The sequence below is a fragment of the Symsagittifera roscoffensis genome, chromosome 9, assembly GCF_963678635.1.
Source record: "Symsagittifera roscoffensis chromosome 9, txSymRosc1.1, whole genome shotgun sequence".
Taxonomy (NCBI): domain Eukaryota; kingdom Metazoa; phylum Xenacoelomorpha; order Acoela; family Convolutidae; genus Symsagittifera; species Symsagittifera roscoffensis.
Genome location: NC_087070.1, coordinates 17,669,039 through 17,694,394, shown reverse-complemented (window position 1 = coordinate 17,694,394; position 25,356 = coordinate 17,669,039). Strand labels below are relative to the sequence as shown.

The following is a 25,356-nucleotide window of genomic DNA, read 5'->3' as shown; positions in this document are numbered from 1 at the left end:
AATCACGCATTGATGCAATTCAAAAACTTCAACCACCTACAAATAAAAAGAAAATCCAAGAAATCCTTGGAATGTTGAATTTCTTAAGTAAATATGTTTACAAAATGCAATTATATTTAAGACCTTTTTATAACATCCTCAGACAACAAAGTAATTTTGAATGGACCACTGAACGTCAAACACGATTTTAAGAAATTAAAAAACTTTTGACAAAACAAATTTCAAACACAACTCCAGATCCAAACCAACCATTCTATGCCATGTGCGATGCTTAAAATTTTGGAATCGGCGCAGCATTACTACAATCACACAGTGGAACAAATAAAATGAATCTTGTATCAGCAAATTCACGATTATTCACACAAGCCGAGCTACGACTCTCTACTCTAATGAGAGAATGTACAGCTATAATTTACACACTTACAGAATACTAATTGCTGATACTTGGATCAAAACACCAAACAGTTTGATTTTCAGATCATAAACCAATTATATTTCTTTTCACCCAAAAATCAATTCCTAATCATAGAGTTTATAGATTTTAATTAATTTTAGTGAAATTCCCAAACTTACATATAGTTTGGACAGTAGGAAAAAACCTTGCATTACCAGATACGTTAAGTAGAAATACGCCACCTGAACTACTTACACGAAAAACTACAGTTGAATTACCAAAGAATATTAAATTCTATCTCGCAAAAGATGAAACATCACCCCAATTAGAATGCAAATACGCAGTAAAAACTGACATTGATCAATCACAAATAAATAATCTACAACATTTTCCACTCTACCTAGATTGCCAAAACAATCACTATGAAGTTGATTTATTAGGTACATCTACCTTTAAACCAATTCCAAACTCACAATGGATAAAAAATAATACCCAACAAAAGAAAATAAAACAACAACGGCAAAAAAAAGACCTTTTTCCATTAATTGAAAAAGAAAATTTGACCGATAAAATAAATTTATCAGGACCACAAACAAATAATTCAAAATACACAATAAATCAAGTTTTTAACCTCCATGACCCACTTGACACAATTCCCTTATCAAAACTAGAAATTGATAATTTTTTTCTCCCAGCAACAGAAAAAATTACACTTCAACTTTTGAAACAATACCAAAATTTTGACCCAGTAATTAGACAACTCAAATCATGGATATAAAACAAAACCAGCAAAAGCTGATACCACAATTTTAGGAAACAAAACACTCCTCCGATATTACCGAAAATTTAATAACACAACAATCAATGAAAATACAGATCTTTTAGAATATCAATTAGATGATTCAAAAGTTCCCTGTCTTCCTTAAAGTATGATACTGATAGCATTTAACATCTCCCATACACAAAATACAAAAGGACACACAGGATCATAAAAGATAATTTCGAACTTGACACAAAATTTTTATTTTCCAAATGCCCCAATTTGGATAAAAATATTATGCAATGATTGTATAATATGTCAATTGAACAAACCTTATCCAAATCAAAAACAAATAGCACAGAAACAAGACTTTAAAGGACAAAATTTAAATTTCAACCATCGAATTTTATTCGACACAAAAGGACCAATTTCACCATCCTCTGAAGGAAATTCTTACATTACGATGCATTCACGCACTATGTAGCACTCAACCCAGTACCACATTGTAATGCTTATTATGCCTGCACAACACTTTACGAACACTTGATAGCTAAATTCGGATTACCCGAAATCCTAGTTACAGACAACGGTACAGAATTTATTAATAATGAAATTATCACACTATGCCACTTATACAACATTAAACATAAACCACGTACATCTCATGCACCTTGGACAAACGGTTTAGTCGAAGGTATGAACCGTTCATTACAAGAATATCTTAGATGTATGATTAATGGAAATGATTAACGATACTCAGAATGGTCAGCAGATATAAAATTATTTCCCTCATCACACAATTCACAAATAACGACAACTTTAGGAATGTCACCATATCAAATGGTTTTTAATCAAAAACCAAGAAAACCAATTATGTTCACAGCAAATGCTCACAAAAATGCACAAGGTCATTGCAAACCAAATAAAGATTCAATATGCTATAATCTACCATTACACACACCTGATGAAGATCATTTTCATCACCCACAAATTCTCAAATTAGCCTCCGGCACACATACCGAATGGATTTTAAATAGAGATAAAAAGCACAATGAAATCTACCAAAAAGTAACAAAGAAATTGTTACAAAGGCAAAACATTAACAGACAAATTAATTCACGTTTTATGCCAGCCACAGATTTAAAAATTGGAACATTTGTTTTCATATCTAATTTTAATACACAAAAAGGAATCTCCAAAAAATTACAACCACTTCGAAAAGGACCATATCAAATAATTGCCAAACCCACTGAAGTAACATACAAACTCACAGATTCAATTAAAAAAGAAATTGTTCGACATCGAAACAATTTATTACCTTACTACCCAAAAGAATACGCATTACGCGAACTAACCCAATTATATTCTTTTACAGGTTTAAAAGTCATTCAAAACAATACATATACAGAACAAGAAACAAATGTACATGACGACATTCATCATAAACAAAATTAAAAACAAAACACAAAAACACCAGACGCAAAATTACCTCAAAAAGAAAGAAAAAACAGAAAAATGAAGGAAAAAATCTTACCACAAGAACAAATCGAAAAATCAGAACACAGAGAATTATCACGACTTAGAAATCAACCACGTAAAAATTATAAAACATTCATCCCACAATCTAAAATATTAAAGAAAGTTGAATTTCAAAAACAACTTTAATTTTAAAGCTAATAATTAGAGCATCTCTAAATCATTTTGAACTTTCACATTTTCAAGATAATATGCTGAAACATACGCAACAATTCTAGTTCAAATTCAGCCAATAGGATTCACTCAAATCCGTCACCTTCAATATCACTAACACAAACCTACTAGCCGATAGATATTAATCTCCAGGCATATCTATAACTATAACTTTACAACCTCCAGGTCAAAAATAAGCAACTTTCTAATACTTGACAACTAAAATAAACACCACCATAATATTACAACCCTCCCATATCTAATAACGCAAAGATCAACAATATTTTCCCATCTTAGACCTCAAAAACCCTCCAACCAAAAATGGCAAATTAGCCTAAAGTAAAAAAAGACCATATTCATTTGGCCTAAAGTACAAATATTTCAAAAATATCTCAGATTACTCAACAAATAAAAATAAAGCAAAGAAGACCTCCAGAGCACCATAAAATTAGCCTCCAACAATTTTTCACAAAACTCAAACCACTTGTCAAAAAATCAATAAATAATCCGACCACACTTGAATTTCGCCCCAGAAGTTCAAAAAAAATTCGACGAACGAATCATTTCTTAAATGCTTCTCTCTTTAACAGTCGATACCTTAAGAAATATAATCTTAAACCTTTTCATAAAATTTTTTTCATTCTATTTAAATTTTTGCTAATATTTTTTATTGAAACTTTTGAAGCCCTAATAATCATTTTAATAATTTTTGCAATATTTTTTAAATTTTCTACTCCCTATTTGGAATACATCCCCAACTTTCCCAAATCATTGACCACATTCACAGGTACGATAATTCAAAGTCTATTTAAATGATACGAACAATTTTTAGTAGAAAAGATATTTTTTTACTATTCGTAGTTTTCATCACATTTTATCATCCCTAATCATGACAATGTGCAAATGTGTAAAAAAGGCAATAGTCACATTCGCCTTAGCAATAATCCTTTTAATTTTTTTCATCGAAGAATATTACAATAAACATAAATCTTCCCACTAAGAAACAAATTAATCGAACACATTTCCAAAATTGCTAACCAACTACCACCAAAACAGTCTTCACCGACATCTTCCCAAGAAAACCAATCATACCTACAACTACCCAAAACCCCCAAACATCCACACGAATTTCTTTTCAATATAACCCGTACACTTTCGAAGAACGACACGCCCGCTTATCCGAACCACTAGAACCAGTTCTGCGACAAGCATCCCTAAGTGAACCAACATATAATTTGTACCCCACATTACCACAAGACTTAAATCGAATAAGATATATTAGTCAAAATCAAAATACAGTTAAAATAAAAAGGCAAATTATACATCTAAGAAGAAATAGAAATTTTCAAACCCCCAGAGTTCATTTCGATATACCCCAATAACCAACACCAACTACTTCAGAAACTTCAAGCAGTACACTACCAGAAATTCCCACACTCCTTTCACAACATAGCACCTCAAGTATACCCTCCGACTACCTAGGTTCAACCCCCACATCACAACAAATCCGTGAAAATCCTTTTAACCCCCCAACACCACCGAACGACCACCATATTGGACAACACACTCATATACACAAGGTGAACCGAATATAGTAAATGAACCAATGGCTATTTCTTCTGATACAACGCTATCATCGTTACCAGAAACATTATCACTCCCGTCAACACCGTCATTAAGTCAAATCTCACCGACATTTTTCCTTTTAAATTTCCCTAATAACCTCGACGCTCGATACAGAGAACAATCAACGAATATACCCCTACGATTAGGTTGGAACACATTCGTAGCACATCCCCCATTATTCGGACAAAATCACGAGAGCCACCGACTCCACAGTTGGGCACTCAATAGATTACAATATAGACAAGATATCCACGAAGATATTCGACAACATAACATTCAAATACTCCAACAAAACAGTCTTCAATTTAAGTTTGAAATAACAGTCAAACTTAATAATATTGATTAACCCCTATCCATTAAGTCCACCAAATATAACAGCTCAATCGCTATCACCACCATTTATAACAACTGAAGTAATATATAAATACGACAGATATACAAAAAACACAATTGGATACATAACATTTTATAACCCATACTCCGGATTATCATACACATGTATATCTAAAAATATTAACATTTCAACAAATCCTTTTTCTAATATTTTCCGACCAAAATACAAATCCATCTCCTCGCACAGGACCTCAGGATTTATTAGTAACACACTATGATTGTGAAGAAAACGAACAAAAAACACTACACAAATATGCAATAAATCAAGTATCACAATGCGAAACAGAACCACAAGCTATAGAAACTACAATTGTAATAGCAACATTATATTCAAAAGCCCGAGGAACAACACTCACAGGATATAAGTTTACAGCAACATTTTCCGAAAAGAAAGTACATTGTTGACAAGTTTCCAACGGAAATAAAAACCGACTTGATCACGAATCATTTTACCAGAGTAACATTGAAAGACTTTTACATCTAAACTCCGACGATTGTAAAAGCGAATTACTCAGAATAAATCTAACAAGAAATAAAAACACAGACAGAAAAATAGGAAATTTTCAAGTCTTTGCCGATTCTGTACACCAAGCAGAACTTGAACGGTATCAAGGGCATGTTAAATTAGACGAAAAATACCCATATAATGGCGCACATGGACGATTAACTTATGATATACACGATAAACACTGGATACCACACATTGGAATAAATAATCCTTCAAACTGCAAAGCAGACACAAAAATAAAGGATATCAAGAAATAATGTTTTTTGATTGGAAAATACAACTTGAAAAAATACAACTCACACGAGATTGAACTGATAACACCATGATCTATCAAGGAATTAGATTGCCTTGCAAAAATGATCAAGTTAATTGTGACCCTACAACAAGAACCCAAGCAACAATTGTTTGGTTTCCCGAAGATACATGCACAACATTTCAAGTAGCAAAAATACACGCTCGAATGATAAAATTTTATGAAAAATATTTTATTGAATCAATTCTATACGAACAAGTGAACCCGTCTCGCAAACAAAGCAATGATTTCAAAAACATTCATGATATAGAAAATAAATTGACACGTTTTCAAATCTATCACGAAACAGAATTTGCATGAAAATATAGCAATCCACTTTATAAAACACAATACTCTGAAATACTTGTCGAATACGAAAAAGGTTTCGACATGACCACTGGAAAAATCAAATTTGACCCTTACGCAACAATTCATCCTATTAACGAAGGCACATCATACGTCCCAGTGAACTTTTATAAAAGCACAGGTAACCCTGGTGGAAAGCTAAAACCATATGATAGTAAAAGCACACATTTACAAGAATTATCACTAATGAATAGCACCTACTTTGGTAATATACATTATGATATTCACTTAGATATGAAATTAGACTACACAATTAGTAGAATTTTCCAAGAAATGTCACTTTCTGAATTAGAAACACTTCATCAACTATGCGAATTAGAAAGAACACAAATCTTACAATCACTCGCATTAGCAGTATTAAAAATACCCTACGCAGGATATTTATTATCAGGAAATAGATCAAATTTTCTTGATTACAAAGGAAACATTTTATGGTTTTATACTTGCACCAAAAAAGTATCACCATTATATGTTTTTGAAGATAAACGTTGTTATAAAAGAATCCCCATATTCTACAAAAATAAAGTACATTTTGTCGATACACTTTCAAGACGAACATATTTTTGGGACACCGCAGTCCCATGTGGATCAGAAAATAGCCACAATGTCGTACAATTAAACCCTGACGAAGATAAATACTACTTACTTACACCGTACCCTACATTAATGCAACCACTTAAAAAGTTTTCACCAGAAAGTATCCGAGCTATCACTCGTAACCCAAATATTGATTTACAATCAATTGGAATATATTCCAAATCTGATATACAACATCACATTAGAACACAACAGTTTCAAGAATTACTAACACAAATGGACACAATACAACGACAATCAATCGACCAGAATTTAAGAAAACTTGCCGAAACCGCAGGATTTGCAGACATTTATACACAAGAATACAGCGGATATTTTAAAGATATTAAAGATTACATATATTTAAACGGTAAAAAATACCGACCACAAGATATTTCACCCATAAATATTTTCAGTTTTGTAACCTTAAAAAACGAAATTCTCGCCTTTCTAGGATGGCCCTATTACATCTTAGAGAAATTAACTATCTTATACGCCATGTTTAACTTTATAGGATTTCTTTTCTCACTGTTAAAAAGAATCTATAACACATGCGCTATACACACACAAGTAAACCGCCAAGCAAGTGTAGCACGTATACATTTTGCAGGATTTTTTGGAATTTTCTCATCATCAATCAATAAAATACTTTTAGATGCACAAATAAAAGAATATAATACAAAACAATCCACAAGACCAAACACATATGATGAAGAACATAATAATGTAGATACAACATCTACAGCACCACAGATACCAACACTACCACAAAACTATCCATTATCGTTAGTTCCCCGAAACTTTCGAAACCTAGCCATCACAAATAACCCAAATTTTAGACCAAATACAACACAAAGTCCCATTCAACACATAATGAAACATAATTCACAAAATGATAATACATATGAACAAATTATTGAACAACCTCATACCACCACTTTTCAGTCTCAAAATAATCATTTTTTAGCCCACGATGAGCCGACAAATTGGATCCCTCCATCGCTCAAATTCCCCCCAGCCAACCTCCAAACTCAAATCCCAATTGTACCACTTTTTGCTTTCCCGCCACCCGATTCTTCAGTTATTAATATACCATCAAGCATGAATTCTGATACTAACTCAGACATTTCAGTTTTTCATACCATCTCACAATTTAACAACTCCGATGTAGAAACTCCCGACGAATTCGCAGACTCTGAACCATCTCCCTCTACCCATACCCAGACCAATTCTTCAGTTTTTTCAAAACCCCCTTTCAACCCATCCAAACCAGTCATCCGCTCCCATCCCTTTCCACTCCTTTTTACGCTTCCCAAGTAACCCCAACCTATTCTTTATTTAATTCCGACAGATCACATAATAACTCCCCAGATAACATCCAAATTTCCGAAGAACTTGACAATTTTATTACACTACAACAACAATTAACATACCTCCACACTCTTACGATACATCAACTATCATCAACAGTAACATCATCAAATCCACCAACTCTTCAGCTTACACTTAGTCTTTAGCTCAATCATCCACATCCACCAAAACACCTACCAGCACTAACCGAGCTTACCGCACTTTTAAACGAAAATTCCCAAATCACCCATTTCCCACCAAACCCGGAACAGCCAGAGAATATATCAACCACCCAGAACACACAAACACAAAAAATTTTCTTGAAATAACCCTACCCTCATTTCCACAATATACCTTAAATACTTCTACCATTCCTAATGAAACACGAAATTTTGTTGATGAGCACGTTTTAATGCCAATACTTCATTGGACAGCTTACTACAATTATACTAACCCCCTTTATCTACAACTAACTAATACTATTGAAAATATAGAGAAGAACAAAAATATACTTTATAGACTCATCACATCATTAACACCTCAACAATTTACTTATGTTGGATATAAAAAATTATTAAAAACATTCACCGCACCCCGAGCTAACGATTTCTCAATAGAATACTACGATCATAATATCATCCGTACTAATCAAGATCAATTTTTAGACGAAGATCGCTTTGCAAACCCGCAACTAACCGAAAAATTTTTCATTAAAACATCATACTTATTTACACTTAATATTTTTGATAAAAAGCACGATCATATAATTTCAGAAGCACTAGTTGACATACAAGCATATGAAAGCTTCTATGATAAGTTTCAGTTAGTTTCACTAACCTTTCACTTTCTTTCACCACAGGAACGCGATTTGCACTGTTCCCACGATATAATGTTACGCACTAAGCAAACGCACACTTACACATATTATCGTTTTATACAAAAACCATTTTGATTTACACACACCATCAAGACAACCCCACCATCGTTTTCAGTTTATTAACTTAAAATACACGTCACCATTCTTTCGTAATTTTACATATTCCATTAAAAATACTAACCTCCACGGCATCCTCCGCAACTACGACCCAGTCACCCAAATGTATATATTCTGTCCCATTACGAAGACCTTCAATGATGAAGAATCAAGACCCTTCATTATCCCGCACGAATTCATACAACCCATTGAAATACCCATACTAGAGTTTATTCATAATACTAAAAATAACCATAAAATTTACAACCTAATGCAAAACACACCTCATGAATTCGCAGTAGGCACAGAAGAACTAAATATGATCAAAGCACTTCAAATGCTTTGGCCACTGCTACAAACTAAAAAACGTCATACGCATACTAGCCAAGTTACTAACAACATCAGACTTGATTCACGACATCTTCCCACATGGCTTTTTCCCAGATGAAAAAGGTAAATATGAATTAAAATAATTTTAACTAATAAATTCAAAATTGTACTAACCATTTTCTATCAATGTTTAATTTATTCTTTTAGTCTTCACACCACAATCATCTACAAAACAGAAAAAAGACAAATAAAAATACAAATTTGTTAATTTATAAATAAAACTCCTAAATCTTTCGCACTAAATAATGTAGTTAAATTCATACCCAATATAATATTTTTATTTATAAATTATTTCCCCAAGAAGAAGTAAAATTAGATACGATAAAAATTTATAATTTTAAACTTCATAAAACGTTATCACATAACAGGACCTCTCAAAGAAACAGCATGCAATCATACTCCCACTCCTGGCCTAACCCAACAGAGAAGGACGTCTTGAGCATGCTTATAGCCGGCCTAACCCACCGCGCTACACCCACGCTTTGTGACCACACTTCAATTTTTAATAAGAGGTACTCAAGGGTGAGTAACTCTTCAAAATAACTGAACTAAATTAAAACGCTTTTGTGAAAACAACTAACTAAGATCATGACTAAAAACCAGATTAACAGAAATTTATAAAATTTAAATCATAATATGCAGTATATAGATCATACACAACAACAAAGACAAACATCCAAAGACTAGACGATCTCATCACACTCGAACAAAAGAATGGCTTAACACAACCGACATGCCGTCCACAATCACGACTCAAAGGATTATTGTACGACTTGACTTCGGAGAAAAGGACTTCATCGAACTAGACCAATGACCACCTCGATGTTCAAGTATACGTGCAGATCCGAGTTCCAAGGCATCCCTTCCAAACACGATCCTCACGCCATTCCCAGACGAGGCTGCACTCAAAACAGTTCTCTACTAATACAGAAAAATCTGACATAGCAAACCATTTTGAAATCAGATTGATTTCATTGGGGATCACAGTCGTTGTCGAATGACATAATAACAACTTCCTATCCCTGATTCCAGCGTCCTGGAACGTTCTTCTTCAAGAGCAACCGGATAAGAAAAAGATGTTCGCCAAATACCAACTTTCATCATCCATCCTTCAATTACAGAAAGAAAGATAAATCTAAAAACTCTGTAAACCCCGGATGGGTGGAACCTGATCTAAACTACATTTTATTATTGGATAAATTAGATATTTTATCACTATAAAATATTTAATATTAACCAATCATATTCCATCTAACTAACAACCCACTTAATTGTAAGTGCTGAATTTACTTGTAATTTCAGCACCAGAGAGATTTGAATTTAACTTAGAAATTAGTTACCTCTTCAAGAGAACTTCAGCAGTCGAAAAAAGCCAGTATACTCTAGATCTATTGAGCCTAGCAGAGACTAGTTAAACACCCTGAGACTAGTAGATATAAGAGTAAGATTAGGATCGGTATTAGACTAAGTTGCACGAATCTATCCGGCCGAAAATAAGATAGCGTGACGAGCAGACGTGTACCCTATCCGAAATTACTCTATGAGTTAACCTCTAGGACTTAACTCAAAAGTTCAGTCTGTCTGCCTTTGAGATTGTTGGCTCAAGTCTGGTTTACAAATTGATGTAATATCATGAAAAATATTTAATAGAATTCAATTTTTATTCAGAGTTCATTGACCAACTTGATTTCCCGGAAAAAAATTTTTTTCTGGTTTTGTATCGTTGATCACTTCCCCACATGTTATTTTCCCTTTCTGAAAATAATCGTCGTATTTCACGATTGAAACTAAATTTGGAAGGAACAATTTTTCTTCAACGCCTAAGACATTTGGTCTTCAAATATAAGTTTTTGCTAACTCAATAGATCACAAACGGGAGCCAGTTTTGTTGATAAGCGGAGGCGAAGGTAAAAAGCAATGTTCCTTAATTAAAACCAATATTTTTTTTGAGATTTATCTGAAAAGTAAGTAAGCTTTTCATAAATTAGCTTCTGCATCAATGCATTTTTTTGTTCTGGGTGACGAAAAACGGTAAAAGAGTCCTTGCAATACATAAAAACCTTCATCAGTGTTATCAAAAAGTAAACTTTTAAAAAAACTCCATATCAAAAATTGATTTTTAGCTTTTTATTTGTAAAGCTGATAAACTTATGGCAGCAAAATAAATAAAGCTACTGGCAGGCAAATAGCTAATTTGGATACAAACAGTAAAACAATTTAATTAGTTTGGACATTCTCGTTACAGATTCTGGTTGTAACATTGAACTTCGAACGGGTTTTCTGACTTTTTCCAGCCCTTTTTCCGTGTTTTCGACCTGTTGCCTTCTACTTCGGCCCGGTATTTTTCCCTCTGCAAAATTGTAGTCCGTATTGAGGGCATTTTCGTGGAGCAATGAAGGGCATTACCGTAGTTAAGCACTATGCGTCGCCGTTCTGTCTGCTGATTGGCTAATTCTGGACCAATCACATGGGTCAAAATAGAGACTGAAGTAGCAACTGTATTATGATAGTTAGTTGTGTTATGATTTTCCGGGTTAGTCCAACAGAGCGGAATGACAGAAGGGTAAAGCTGAGAAGCAGGTAGTTTCTTTGACCCTAAACGAAGAGACTTTTTGGAAAAAGAAGAAAGTATTAAATAAATCTACGACCGAATTCTTTGTTAGGATCCAAGCCCACGCACATGTTAACAGAATTAGTTAGAATTGAGCATAACATAAGTTGTCCCTCTTCAAAATATAAAGCTTTTTATGAAATCAGTTTTCAACTAAAAACCTTAAATTCTATCGTAAAAGACACGCGGAAACAAACCGTATATAAAGCTTTACAAAATCAGGCAAGATAACGAAAGAAGTCTGTTTGGACTATTTACACAGTTAAGTTTTGTCAATCAAACGGCATCGTAGATTTTACAGGAGCCAGAAAATAAACCGGCTTTTCGTCAATAGCAAATACGTTTTTATTTGGTACCCTGTACTTGGGATACATAATTTTAACAGGCAGAGTCTTCTTGGTGGAGATTCTCGGCGCCTCTGCCAACCTTTGGAGTAAACTGAAGTCATTATTCTGGGTGCTATGGTGATAAGGGGCGTGATTTCTACTTATAGTTGCAGAGTACTCATTCCCAATAAACAAAGATTGGTTACTTCTCACTAAACTTCCTTCAATGACGCTGTAGCTCTTAGTAGGATCCCGTAACTTGGACCCCGGAAGTCCAAAAACCAACGTTTGCTTCTTAGGACTCATGAGTTGTTGATGTCGTCTTCGCAGAGATGTGAAATCTGTAACTGCGATTGTATTTAATCTACCAGGAGCGTTGTACTTACTTGTAGTTTCACTGTGAGGGGTTAATTTGGGCGGGATTGTTGTCGGTTTTTCCCGCGCAATGGCGTGCGGCGGCGGAGGGGGGACGTTAGGTTGTAATGATTGGCCCGGGGTCATTTTCATTTTACCCCAAGCTTCGCCCAAGCCTGATCCTGATTGGTCGATGTCTACCAGAGACGACTTGCTCTTAGACGCTGCAGTATGTTTGATTAGATTACTGTCGGCTGATATAATCGGGATTGTTTTCGGGGCATTCAGATCCGAATTTCGAGGTTTCGGCAACATGTAATTCGGAACCTTCAGTAAATTACTATTGGAGTCTATTTCTGGGATGCTTCTATGGCGTAAAGAGTCTTTCGCTGGCTGGTCGGAAGAATTCTTGTCAAAAGCATGTCGACTGAACCGATTGTTCGCAGCTTGATTCTGATTGGTCCCCAACTCAGAGTCGTCGCTCGTGTTTGGGTTATTGGCAGTGAGCCGGTTCCTCTCGGCTATTGAGTTGCGAGAATGGTGAGCCGAAAGGGAATGGTGTGAACGAGATAAGAGTGAAGTTGGAAGGGAGTTCATCCCCCCTCCCCCATTATTGTCTTCTGGTCGTGATTTGTCCCCCCTCTGAGTCAGATTAAAGCGTGATGGAATTTGGGGCACGTAGAGTGGCCTGAAAAAGAGGAGCTAGTTCCAATTACTTTGAGAAAAGAAATATCTGATAGAGCATAACTGATTTCTTGAATAAGACTAGTCTAATCGGACAATAGATAGGCATGTATGCAATACAAGGGCAGATGTAAGATTTTCAAATACGTTTAAAAAACTATTATCACTTTTTTATAGCTGGACCAAAACTGCTACTGGAGTTCCATTTTGAACCTCTAGAGAAATTTTACTTTGCCAAAACTGATCATCCGCATGTTAATTTTCCTCAAATTTTCTCGGGATCTGAGAAATGTTTAGAAAATATGTTGGAATGCGCTCTGATTACTTATTTTCTTTTACTTGCTCCCTTTCCCCATTAAGAATGGTCCAGAAACTAATTGAATCTATATATCGACCATTTTAAATTCGACCGCTAAGATGGAGTAGCATCGCTAAATATTTGCCGCAGGGTTGCATCAAGCGCAACATTTCCATCCCAAAAAATATCCAAAATTGCATAAAGGTCAGGATAAAAAGGGCGGTTCTCCCTGAAAAAGAGGTTGCATCAAGCGCATCAAGGGTTGCATCAAGCGCAACATTTCCATCCCAAAAAATATCCAAAATTGCATAAAGGTCAGGATAAAAAGGGCGGTTCTCCCTGAAAAAGAGTAACAGCCCATATGTTAGCCTTTTCTCTCGTGAGTGGCTCCCAATATTTTTCAAATTTTCACCAAAAAATTATGATTTCAAACAAGATTGTTTGCAAAGAATAGCAGCGTGAACAACAAAGCGCAACAAAAGCCATTTTTTTAGGAACCTTCTGAGGAGAAACACAAACAGTCATCGGACAAAATAGTTGCAACTTCAATTTTGAACAGATGAAATTAAACATTTTTCACGCTTTTCTCTCAAAATTTCTTATCTAATAATTTACTTCAGACTTTGCTGATAGGATAACAAACAGTTAAAGATAAAAACAAATTTCACAACAATTAACTAACCATTTTACCTAAATAACTATTTCATCGAGCTCAACTTCACGCCAGCAAAAAAACGGGTTTGAATTACAATATTGTAACCCCATAAAAAACACCTTATCGTCGTTCGAACACAAAAACTACAAAATTGCTCGTAAGAGCCCGATACCGTAATGTTCTGACAGGCTGATGAGAAGACTTTCGTTAGGCAAACAGATGAAATGCTCAGTAAAATAAAATAAAATTATTCGCAACTTTTTCCATTTATCCCCCCAAAAGCTATATCAAGTAGAAGATGATATATTTCGATTCTAGTAGCTTATTAACCAGACTAAATTGTTTGCCTCATTTCAACATATTGCGCGTTAATTATCCCAAATTCGTCATATGGGTGATTTTCAAAATTTTACGTCAAAACTTTTAAAAACAATTCGAAACATTACGAGGCCAAACTGTGCATTTTGTGCATTGTAAGCGGATTCCGCAACAAGGACGCTCCCTTAATTCTTCTTTTGTTCTTTAATTTTCTTTGATCGTTCCGATAAAATTTTAATATGTTTAAAGACTTGGCTCTGGAATCCAGGAACATACAGACACAAAATTGTGCTCCTACCCAGTGCACAGTTTGGCCTCGTAATGAATCGGTCTGAATAAAACCAACACAGCTAGTATATCAGGGCAAAGCGTTAACAAGCGATGCAACGAAAAAAAAACATTAATAACATAACACGTCGAAAAATTTTTAAAAGCCATGAAAAAATTAGTCTACCAAAATTTTAAATATTTCTCAATGTCTCGATAGAAATTCATTCCAGGCCAAACTCCCAGAAGTTCGAATGATAAATTAGCAACAGAACAAAACAAACAAAGAGTCAACAAAATCTACAATCTTTGAGCAGACACAATTTAATACGGAATGCATATGATTATAAAACAAAAACTTTAAGCTTTAAGTCCCACCTGAAAATACAATGAATATCACTTGCCTTTGCAACTACAATGAAAGTTGCTTACAGCATAAGAAGAATTAAAACTAAAAGTTCTCCCCTAGAATGAACAACAAAATTGCACTTCAACCAAAATCCGTATTGTGGCAACTTAGCCTACAAAATTTGAGCAGACAAATGAGTCGGACAATTCAATTTTAATCGAATTTTTTTTTCAATTGCATCCAAAATGAAAAAACAAGGTCCGACCGAGACGTGAACCCCAGAACTTAGGATGCAGAGGCGACGGTGTTACCCCCTAGAGCAATTGGAAGGGAGCCTAAAAGATATTAAGGTTCATATTGAAGACACAGAGAAGAAGCGATACCACAAAAATAGCATTGCAAGCTAGCAGACAGGAAATGAAAGAAGAGCCACTAAGTCCAAAGAGACGGAAAAAAATTTGAAGAAATCACAACTAAATAACTTCCAAATTTTGCCTTGAATGATGTTTTATTTGCGGGAAACATGTCCGGAAACAAATTCGATAGCGTTTAATGAAAATTCAAAAACAATCAATGAGCGAAAATAATTGTTGTCATGAAAAACTTTCAACTATAAATTCTATTCTGAAATTTCTACCGTTTTGTGCAATCTGGAGGAAGGCATGCAAATTATGCTTCCCTCAAACGACCCAAATTGGGGTTAGTAACCTGATAAAGCCAAAATCATTCAAGCCGAAACATTTTTTAAGCAAAAAAAAAGTTTAAAAAAATGTATTTATACGTTGTCAAGGCTAGTAGAAATACAAATTGAGAAGAAATGAAGACACAAGAAGCAAGTAAAAGTAAACCTACATACAGCTAAAAAATTGAAAATGTGACAACTAAGCCGACAAAACATAAGCAGACAAATAATAAGCCGAAATTTTTTTGATTAGAATAGAATATTTCCATTAGAATATTAAATAGAAATATTTCCCCGTTCGAAAAAAAAACAGGTCCGCCTCAGATACAAACTCAGGACCTTGCCGTCCTAGATGTATTCGTTACCTTCAGGATCTGTGGACCGGGAACGCAAAGTAATTCGAATTCATCATTAAACGAGGTACCACTAAAGAAGAAAAGTCTAGAAGAGTCCTGCGAACAAAGTTGTTTACGGGAAAAAAACCTAGTACCTGATCGCAAAACGCGTGCTTATCGCAAGAATAGAAATGTCTTGCGCGTGCTTATCGCAAGAATAAAAACATTGTCTGCAATATGGACCAAGATACGAATTGATTCTGTTGAACAAGTTGTTGACCCGAAAAAGCCTATATTCCGATTTGATAACGCTTGCTAATCGCAAGCGCAATAGCGTAAATTTGGAAAGCCAATATCAAATTTAAAAAAGTTAATTTTAGGGGGATTAAGGAAATAATATGATAACAAAGCTTGCTTATTTACATTTTGAAACAACTTTTACGGCTCAACGATTAGCCACGCATAAAGACTCACTTTACGTTGCCAGCATCATATCATGTAAAATCTTTTGTTAACGCGCATAAATTAACCCAGAAGACAGCCAAATTGGCCTTTTCCCAGCCCCTTTCTCTAATAAAAACACCTTCCCCAAGCATACATTTTCTGCTACTTTCCACGAAAATTGGAGCAAAAATTATTATTTAACGATTGAGCCATAGTTTCTAGATATGCTCATGGTTGCTGCTTCATGAAAGAGAAAGTCTATAAATTTTTTAAACAAGATTTTTGTACCAAGACGACGCCCTGAATGCCCCGACTTCCCTTTAACGTCTAAGGCATAGCTTTTGAACATTCGAAGGAATTTTCAAAAAAAAACATGAAACTTCCTAATTTTTCTTTTCAGTTTTCTTGAACATTTCTACCACAGACGCTATGACAAATGCAAAGTGGCGCACATTACGTCCAGTAACATCTTAACAAGACCAACACAATTGGTTCAATTGAACTTGGAACAACTTCTGAGTCGGATTAAATCGCCGCTTGCGCCTTAATACCACAAAGTATATCGCGCGTTAACCATCCCAAATTGACAACTTTCAAAGCCACATAAAAAAAATTCATTGGTGTAAAATCAATCAAACGTGAGTAACTAAAAAGTTGAAACGTGTCTGAAAAAATAGCACAAATAATCCGTCATTTTCTTTTAAAGTCAGAACAACAAGTTGATATCGTTGTTTAATTAAACGTATAAGTAAGTTCTCCACCTATGTTTTGCGCTAACTAGCATTGTCTAGATTATGAAAAAACCTAATGGGATGATCGATTAGGGAGTATTTATATTCTACAATGATCATTATTTAAACGCATTGGATTATGAATCTGAAAACACCAAGTTTGACTGTGGTAGCTGTTTAATTCTTAAAATAAATCCCCCTCCCCAAAAAAACACCCCTGAAAATTTCAAAAAAACTGTAGGCGTTGAAAAAAGCCTATTCTTACCAACAATTCATTTGCAACAGTCTGCTAACTTCGTTGAAATCAGATGATTTATTCGTCTATATTTTTCATCGAAACAATTGTCAATGAATACGAGCAGTTTTTTTGAGGATTGTAAAGGACTCGAAGAATTTTTGCGTATATCAAAGCTACGTGTTTTCATGAGTTCTTTTGTACTCAACGGCCAAAATAGAGGTATTATTTCATTTTTCAAATATCAACATTGATTATCAAATTTTGAATTACATAAAACTAATCTTCGGAGTTAAAATTGAAGAGTAAATTTTATTTTTCTGACAAGGTAAAGAAAAAATGAAGCAAAAACAAACAGTTGAAATATGAAACAAATTATTTGTTGACATTATTGAAACTCTTATTTTACAAAGAAAAAGGAATGCATTTGAAATGCCTGTGCTGCTTGAATTCGTTTTCCAGTCTGACTTGATCAGATCAGGGTTGGCAGAAAAAAAACAACTGGTGTTTAAAACATGTTTTAAACATTGTTTTAAACAGGCGTTTTTTTTCACGTGTTTTTTTTTGTGTTTTTTTTCAAGTTTAGGTTTGAAATGGATTAACTTCACACATGCCTGCAGGCCTTAATTGGGAATTTTGCGAAAGAATTGTTGGACTTGGCACTGAAATTGATTGCCCTTATTCCCAGCTCCGCGGGCCTCGAACGCGCATTTAGTACGATGGGCTTCATTCATTCTGATCTGAGGAACAAATTGGGACCAGAGAAAGTTGGGAAACTTGCTTTCTGCATGAGATTACTCAAAGATAATTGAATTATTTTTGTGCATTTTTTTTTCTCACGAGAATATAGAAAAAAAACACGTTTTGAAAAAAACAGTGTTTTAAACGTTTTTTTTGTTTTAAACGTTTTAAACGTTTTTTTTCTAAAAAAAACACTTTCTTGCCAACCCTGGATCAGATTCAACGTCATGAGATTCAGTTCAGTTTGTAAGAAAATTGAGTTGAGGCAGCTCAGGGTTGAGATCCTTTTCATGCTCTCTATTTTACAATAAGTTTTCAAATTTGTTGTCGCTTTTCAATCTCAGTTACTAATAAATTTTGTAGAGTTTTTGTTTGCAAAAAACGTTTGAGTTAAATGCAAATTAAATCTAGATTCTTTTTTACGTATAAAATAGTGTGAAATTGAAAAAAAATTGCTTGATTCGGTTTTATTTGATTCAGATTTGTATAAAACTTTAATATTTTGTCTATAAAACTTTTCAATAAAAATAAAACTTAGCGGGAAAGTTTTTTTCATAAAAAAACTTGAAACTGATTAGGCTTGCTATTGCACACACGAACATTTAACACGTCTCGCTACAATTTTTATGCTTTTTATGCGTTTATTGTTTCCCTCGCACTGGTGACTTTTTACTAGAAAACACTTATGTTAATCTTGGTCAAGGGTTTTGAAAAGAAGCGCTACTTTTTCTACAAAGTGGAACCTGATCTAAACTACATTTTAATATTGGATAAATTAGATATTTTATCACTATAAAAGATTTAATATTAACCAATCATATTCCATCTAACTAACAACCCACTTATTTGTAAGTGCTGAAATTACTTGTAATTTCAGCACCAGAGAGATTTGAATTTAACTTAGAAATTAGTTACCTCTCCAAGAGAACTTCAGCAGTCGAAATAAGCCAGTATACTCTAGATCTATTGAGCCTAGCAGAGACTAGTTAAACACCCTGAGACTAGTAGATATAAGAGTAAGATTAGGATCGGTATTAGACTAAGAAGTTGCACGAATCTATCCGGCCGAAAATAAGATAGCGTGACGAGCAGACGGTGTACCCTATCCGAAATTACTCTATGAGTTAACCTCTAGGACTTAACTCATCTGGTGCGACCATAAGTCTCAAATAAGACCTTAATAATTTAGAATTAACCAAAAATAGATTAGAAAATAGACAAAACATTTTCAAATTGTTACACGACAATAATTTAATTGAAATGTCTCTACGACTCAATAGATCAGAGCCGCTATTCTAATCGCTATTGGAAAAAGACCTCGGACAAGAGACGACATACGACTACATAAAAAGTTACCTTTTATTTTCATTGTCGTACGGCAAAAGCCAACACAATCTTTTATATTTAGGATCTTACTAGCAATGAATTTAGATTTTCATTTGCAAATATAAAATCCTTGAAGGAAATCTTCAATGATTATTTCAGGCGCTAGATAAAACTACTATTGTACAATAACGATTGATAAAAAGATCTCAAATCGTTCCCTCCAATTCTGCAGTAATATATAAAACATATTAGAAAAAATATTTATTGAAAACAAAAATAAAAATTAGTAGCATGACAATAAATTGTTAGTATATATAAATCATCATGTTGTTCCAGCTTCATCACCTAAACATAACAGCAATCCTATATCAACTAATATCATCAAAAACTACAACCTTTTACCAAAATAAATTTAAATTAATGCAAACTTAATTTTATTTAATCTTAAACCAGATCATCAAGAATTTCCTTGGATCTAAATCAATTTTCTATCTAATAAATTTTAAATTCTGATCATCAAGGCTTATCCTTGGATCAAAAAGAACAATTTTGTTCTCCCCCACCCACTTATCAAGTGTCTAACGACCTCAAACGTCGATTCACTACCCAACCTTTTCAAAAGACCCAGGACTAATTGAAATTTTTAATCACACTAACCATTCAAATTAAGCTAAACAGTGAAGAACTTCGGTTATTCATCCTTCAATTGAACCCTCCTCTTATCTTACCCAGGATAAATCTTAAACTTAGTAAGTTTAAAATAGTATCTAACGAACTACTTGCGTTCTAATTATACCTGAACCTTGTGGATCGATTTACTATTCTCCAACCCTTGAACACAATCACTACCCCTAAGTAAGATTAAGTAAGTTAACACCTTAACTTAGACTAGCCACGAGAAAATAAAAATCATTTTCCGGAATCAATATACTTTTCTCTCCAACCCTGAACAAAACGATTCAGGTTAAGCTAATCAAAAAATCGTAAGGACTAACAGTCTAGGAAAATTAAAATCACTAATAACTTCTTGCATCCTTCATCCTAAACCTTATGTCACTGAAAAATTTAGGAAATAAACAAACAGACGTATTACACAATTGTGAAATAGACAACGAAAAATATGATCTTGTAATAGCCACGCATACACAAACAGTTGGATACATTCGAACAAAACGACAAATAATAAAAAGAAAAATTATAAGTAAACAAAGACAGTTAAAACGAAAAAGATTTTCAAAATATAGAAATGCAATCTCCGAATCAGAAGTATGTAGTCTAGACGCACTATACAAAATAAAAGAATCAGTAAAAAAAATTGCCCAATCCATGATCAGTTATATTTTTCCAATTCAGAAACAACTTCAAACTCATCAAAAAAAGGAAAAAATAGAATAAAAAAGAAATATAAAAACAAACCAGTACATCTATACAATTGGAATCAACCAATTAGACATATTGATAATTATATATTAACAGTCATCAAACGAAAAAATGAGCAACACTCAAAGTGACGAAAGTCCAGACGAAGAAGCAGTTTTTCCCTTTATTATAAATTCACTCAATGATAGAGGACAAACACGATTTTGCAAATTTACTCGTAAATTTGTTTGAACCAGGAATCAGCCCATGCAAATCAGAATTCCCAGATATAAAAATCGAAAGACAAATCATAGAACTTTATTTGAAAGACATATGTAACCTAACACAACAAAACGGAATCTACACCATAGAATTCAACACACCACGAACACTCCATTGTAAATATGTTATCCAAACAGACGATATTGATTTAGAATTTTCAAAAGCATTCACAAAACATATCAAAAGCATACAATATCAAAATTCAAATTCTTCATATTAGAAAGAACAGAAGCTCAAAGTACATCACCAGTCCAAACATCCAAAGATACAAAAGTAAGAAACAAAATCGCCGCATTTTCAACATTTTTAAACGCAATCCGTGAAAATTTTACCCATAATGATGTCTCACAAAACACTAAACATGATTTACAAAAATTACTAGCATGGTTTACAATTGATTATTTTACACATAATATCGACTTAACTGAACAAGCAAGAAAAACCTTTAGACCCCAAAGTACCAATGACGACACTGTCATTGCAGAACAATCAGATTACGTATTGGACCCTGAATGGTCTCAGCCAGCAGTTTTAAAAGTCCCAGCAGATATCTCAAGTCAAGCAATAAGTACAATATCTTTTCACAAAGATTATATAAAAGTAACACCACTAACGATTGACGCAACATCTTTAAATTATAATACATTTTTACCCGATACACGAAATAACAGCTTAAATTCAACGGTTATACATAATGAAAACCTCAATGAAGCTAGAAATCTTACACAACAAGATATTCAAAGACCATCACACTTCATAAATGAAGAAATAGTCCAAACAACAGTAACAACTACACAACAAAGTATCTCACCAATACGTCCAAACCTCACAACATCAAAAAATACAAATACATCACTACCACAAGTAACCTTACAATCGACCGTTAAACATTCGGTTGCTCCAAAATATTCACATATGGACTATCAGACATATAGGCCAATGACAAAACCGTCAAAGCACAAAAAACGTTCACAAGAAACAATTTTGCAGAACACAACTATAATTATGTAAATCAGTCAAAAACAAATCAACCCCCCAAAAAATATATGCAAAATCTAAACCACGTATGTTCTCATTATTGGAATCTTCTAAATACATCGACGAATTCAGTAAATTTCCCAGATAATCCACACCCTCCACAGGATCATAGTGAAAATTACCCATTTTTTCAACAAAACAAAAATAAACAACAAACACCTTATAACACAAATTTTAAATACCTATCATCTGATGATGATGATTATCATCAGCCAGACATTTTTGCACCATATACGCAAGACTATTGCACACAAAGACCGCGACAATCTCAACCATCCCAAAATATAAAGATTTACCCACAAAATCCAGCAGATATGCAAAATCAACAACCAAAGCATATACAAAACCCAATTAACGCACAATCTTTTCAACCTATACAACCACAAAACCCAATGACTATGCATTCTTACCAACCAACCCAAATGCAAAATGAAATACCCCTACCATATTACCTCCAGCAACATGAAATAACAAAAAATCAACTTACAAACTTTTCGCAAATACCAAACGCCGCAGAGTCACTCCAAATGACGATAAATCCATATTTAATGAGAGGATCGTCAATAACATCCAATAAACTATTAATGGTATTCACAGGAACAGACCCTGAATACTCAGTAGAAGATTACCTAATTGCAGTCACAGCAAATTTAATTTTAAATATAGGACCCGAACCAATTAATACGCCACTTCATCAAAATTGGATACATAGACGCACAGCGTTAATACAAACAACACTAGATGGCGCAGCCCGAAAATGATTTTCAGTACTACCTATAGACATAAAATCATATTGGAAAAGATTCACACAAGAATTTTCAAAAATGTTTGATTCCGAAAGAAACAAACAACATCAAAGAGTTTTATGCAACGAAATTCGCAGATTACCAAATGAAACAATTAAACAATTAGCAGTTCGAATCGAAACATTAGTTCGAAAAGCATATTCACTCAATACACAAGATTATAAACACACAAAAATGACAGAAATTTTAATGATGACCTTAACACCTCAATTATGGAAAATTCACAAAACCGAAACTCAAGCTACAACAATAGATACAGAAAATATTCCCAGTCACCCCATAGGAAAAATAACCGTTACCCCGATTCTAAACATCGATACAGAAGTAACACACCAAATCATCAAAGACACATCAACCAAGTGCAAACAAATGAAGAAACAACTTCAGACCCCCCAGGTTTTGATAACACAGAAAATAATGAATTACAATTAAACCACATTAATTGTGAATCAACAGATACTGAAAGTGATACAGATAATACCATCTCAGTAAATATGATAACAGTCGAAAACGACTATGAACCTATCATATATGGACAACCCTTTAGTTCACAAATATACGATAATCAATTGGGACTTCTTCATAATTATTACACTAGCCCCATTAATAATAATACCCAAACTACACAAGAAGTAGACGAAATTAACACTGTAATTAAACCTGATAAAAAGACGAAGTACAATGCTCAAACACAAAACATATTTATCAAAATAAACAAAAAGAACAACCAAGAGAAAAAAATTTGGACAATCCCATTTCTCTTAGAGAGTCCAAGAAGTAAAGAATTTCAACCACCAGATCTTGAAATTGATTTTTTAATCGACTCAGGAGCAGAATCAAATATCATTAACCTTCCCACATGGAATGAAATCAAAACACTGCATCCGAAATTAACACCTCTTGAAACATCTAGTAAATTAGCAACAGCACAAGGATCAATATTAGTAAATTATGGAGAAATCCAACTATTCCTTGTTCCAACAAGAACAATGGAACAAAACAAGATTTTGAACAAGCCATTTAAACAAACATTTCATATTACTGATATTAAGCACAATATCATTGGCATACCGTTTATAATTAAATATATACCAACAATAAACATCCTAAATAGTAAAATCCATATCAAAGATAAATATACAAAAACGAAAAACACAGCCTTAACATTCTTTCAAAGATTAAACAAACAACCACCATTTTTCTCAAAATTTTACCCCATTTATAATCAAGAACGGAAACACCTGAAACCACTATCAGGAAACATATATAATTTTTCAATAAATCAAGTTCATCAGTATGACAAAAGTCAAAACAAACAACAACTTTTCATGTCAGATTTTGAATTTAAACCCATTCATTACTTTTTCAAAAATACAATCTCATCCATAAAATACTTAAAAAACACAAATTCCGATATTATTTCACTACACGTGTATAATAATACACCATATCAAATAACACTACCCTTAGGACTATTAGGAAATTGTGAAACAAATGCTACAACTTCACCTATAAATGAAGTAGCATATCGAGTAAATAATGTATTACAACTATTAGATATTTGTCAATCGACAATTCTTGACGAAGAATTATCCATAAATAATATAATATGTAATGAAAAAAGAAATACTGTTACTTCACAAAAATACCATATTTTAAACCGACATTTAATATAACAAATTACACGAAAGAACAACAAAAATTTTTAACAATGTTTAATTTTCAACATTCACAAATAACGCAAGATAAATTTGACAAATTAGCTAAACAACTGATAAATATTCCACAGTCTACGCAACATCAAAATTTGAAGTTGGAAAAATTAGTTCATCACTACACCTTCCATTAAAACCTGACGCAGTTTTCAAAAAACAAAGAGCAAGTAAAGTACCGATTCACTTACACGACAAGGTAAATAGATAACTTGATATTTTAGAACAATACGAAATTATATCACCAGTAAATAAGGAACAACAACCAAAAAGTAATACCTTCATCAATTCTGTTATCATTCTAGCAAAAGGTGAATCACTAAAAATAGTTTTAGACGCTAGATATCTCAATTCACTAATTGACGAATCAAAATGTAATTGGCCCATTGAACCAATACAAGTTATCCTAACAAAGATAAATGGTAAGAACTTCACAACCGCAGATATGAATAGTGCTTACAATCAAATGCCACTAGATGAACAATC

At 33.6% G+C, this 25,356-nt stretch overlaps 2 protein-coding genes across 2 annotated transcripts in view; one reads left to right on the top strand and one right to left on the bottom strand.

The window, feature by feature from the left end:
• Positions 1-25,356, top strand: part of LOC134853853 (2-oxoglutarate and iron-dependent oxygenase domain-containing protein 2-like) — a 606,153-nt gene that overhangs the window by 334,803 nt on the left and 245,994 nt on the right. The window lies entirely within an intron of this gene.
• On the bottom strand, positions 11,476-14,736 carry LOC134854581 (uncharacterized). Its single transcript, XM_063870888.1, has 2 exons — positions 12,641-14,736; positions 11,476-11,912 (listed from the first exon to the last, which is right to left on the bottom strand). Exons 1-2 carry the CDS (start codon positions 13,203-13,205, stop codon positions 11,557-11,559), a joined length of 921 nt encoding a protein of 306 aa, XP_063726958.1. The 5' UTR covers positions 13,206-14,736; the 3' UTR covers positions 11,476-11,556.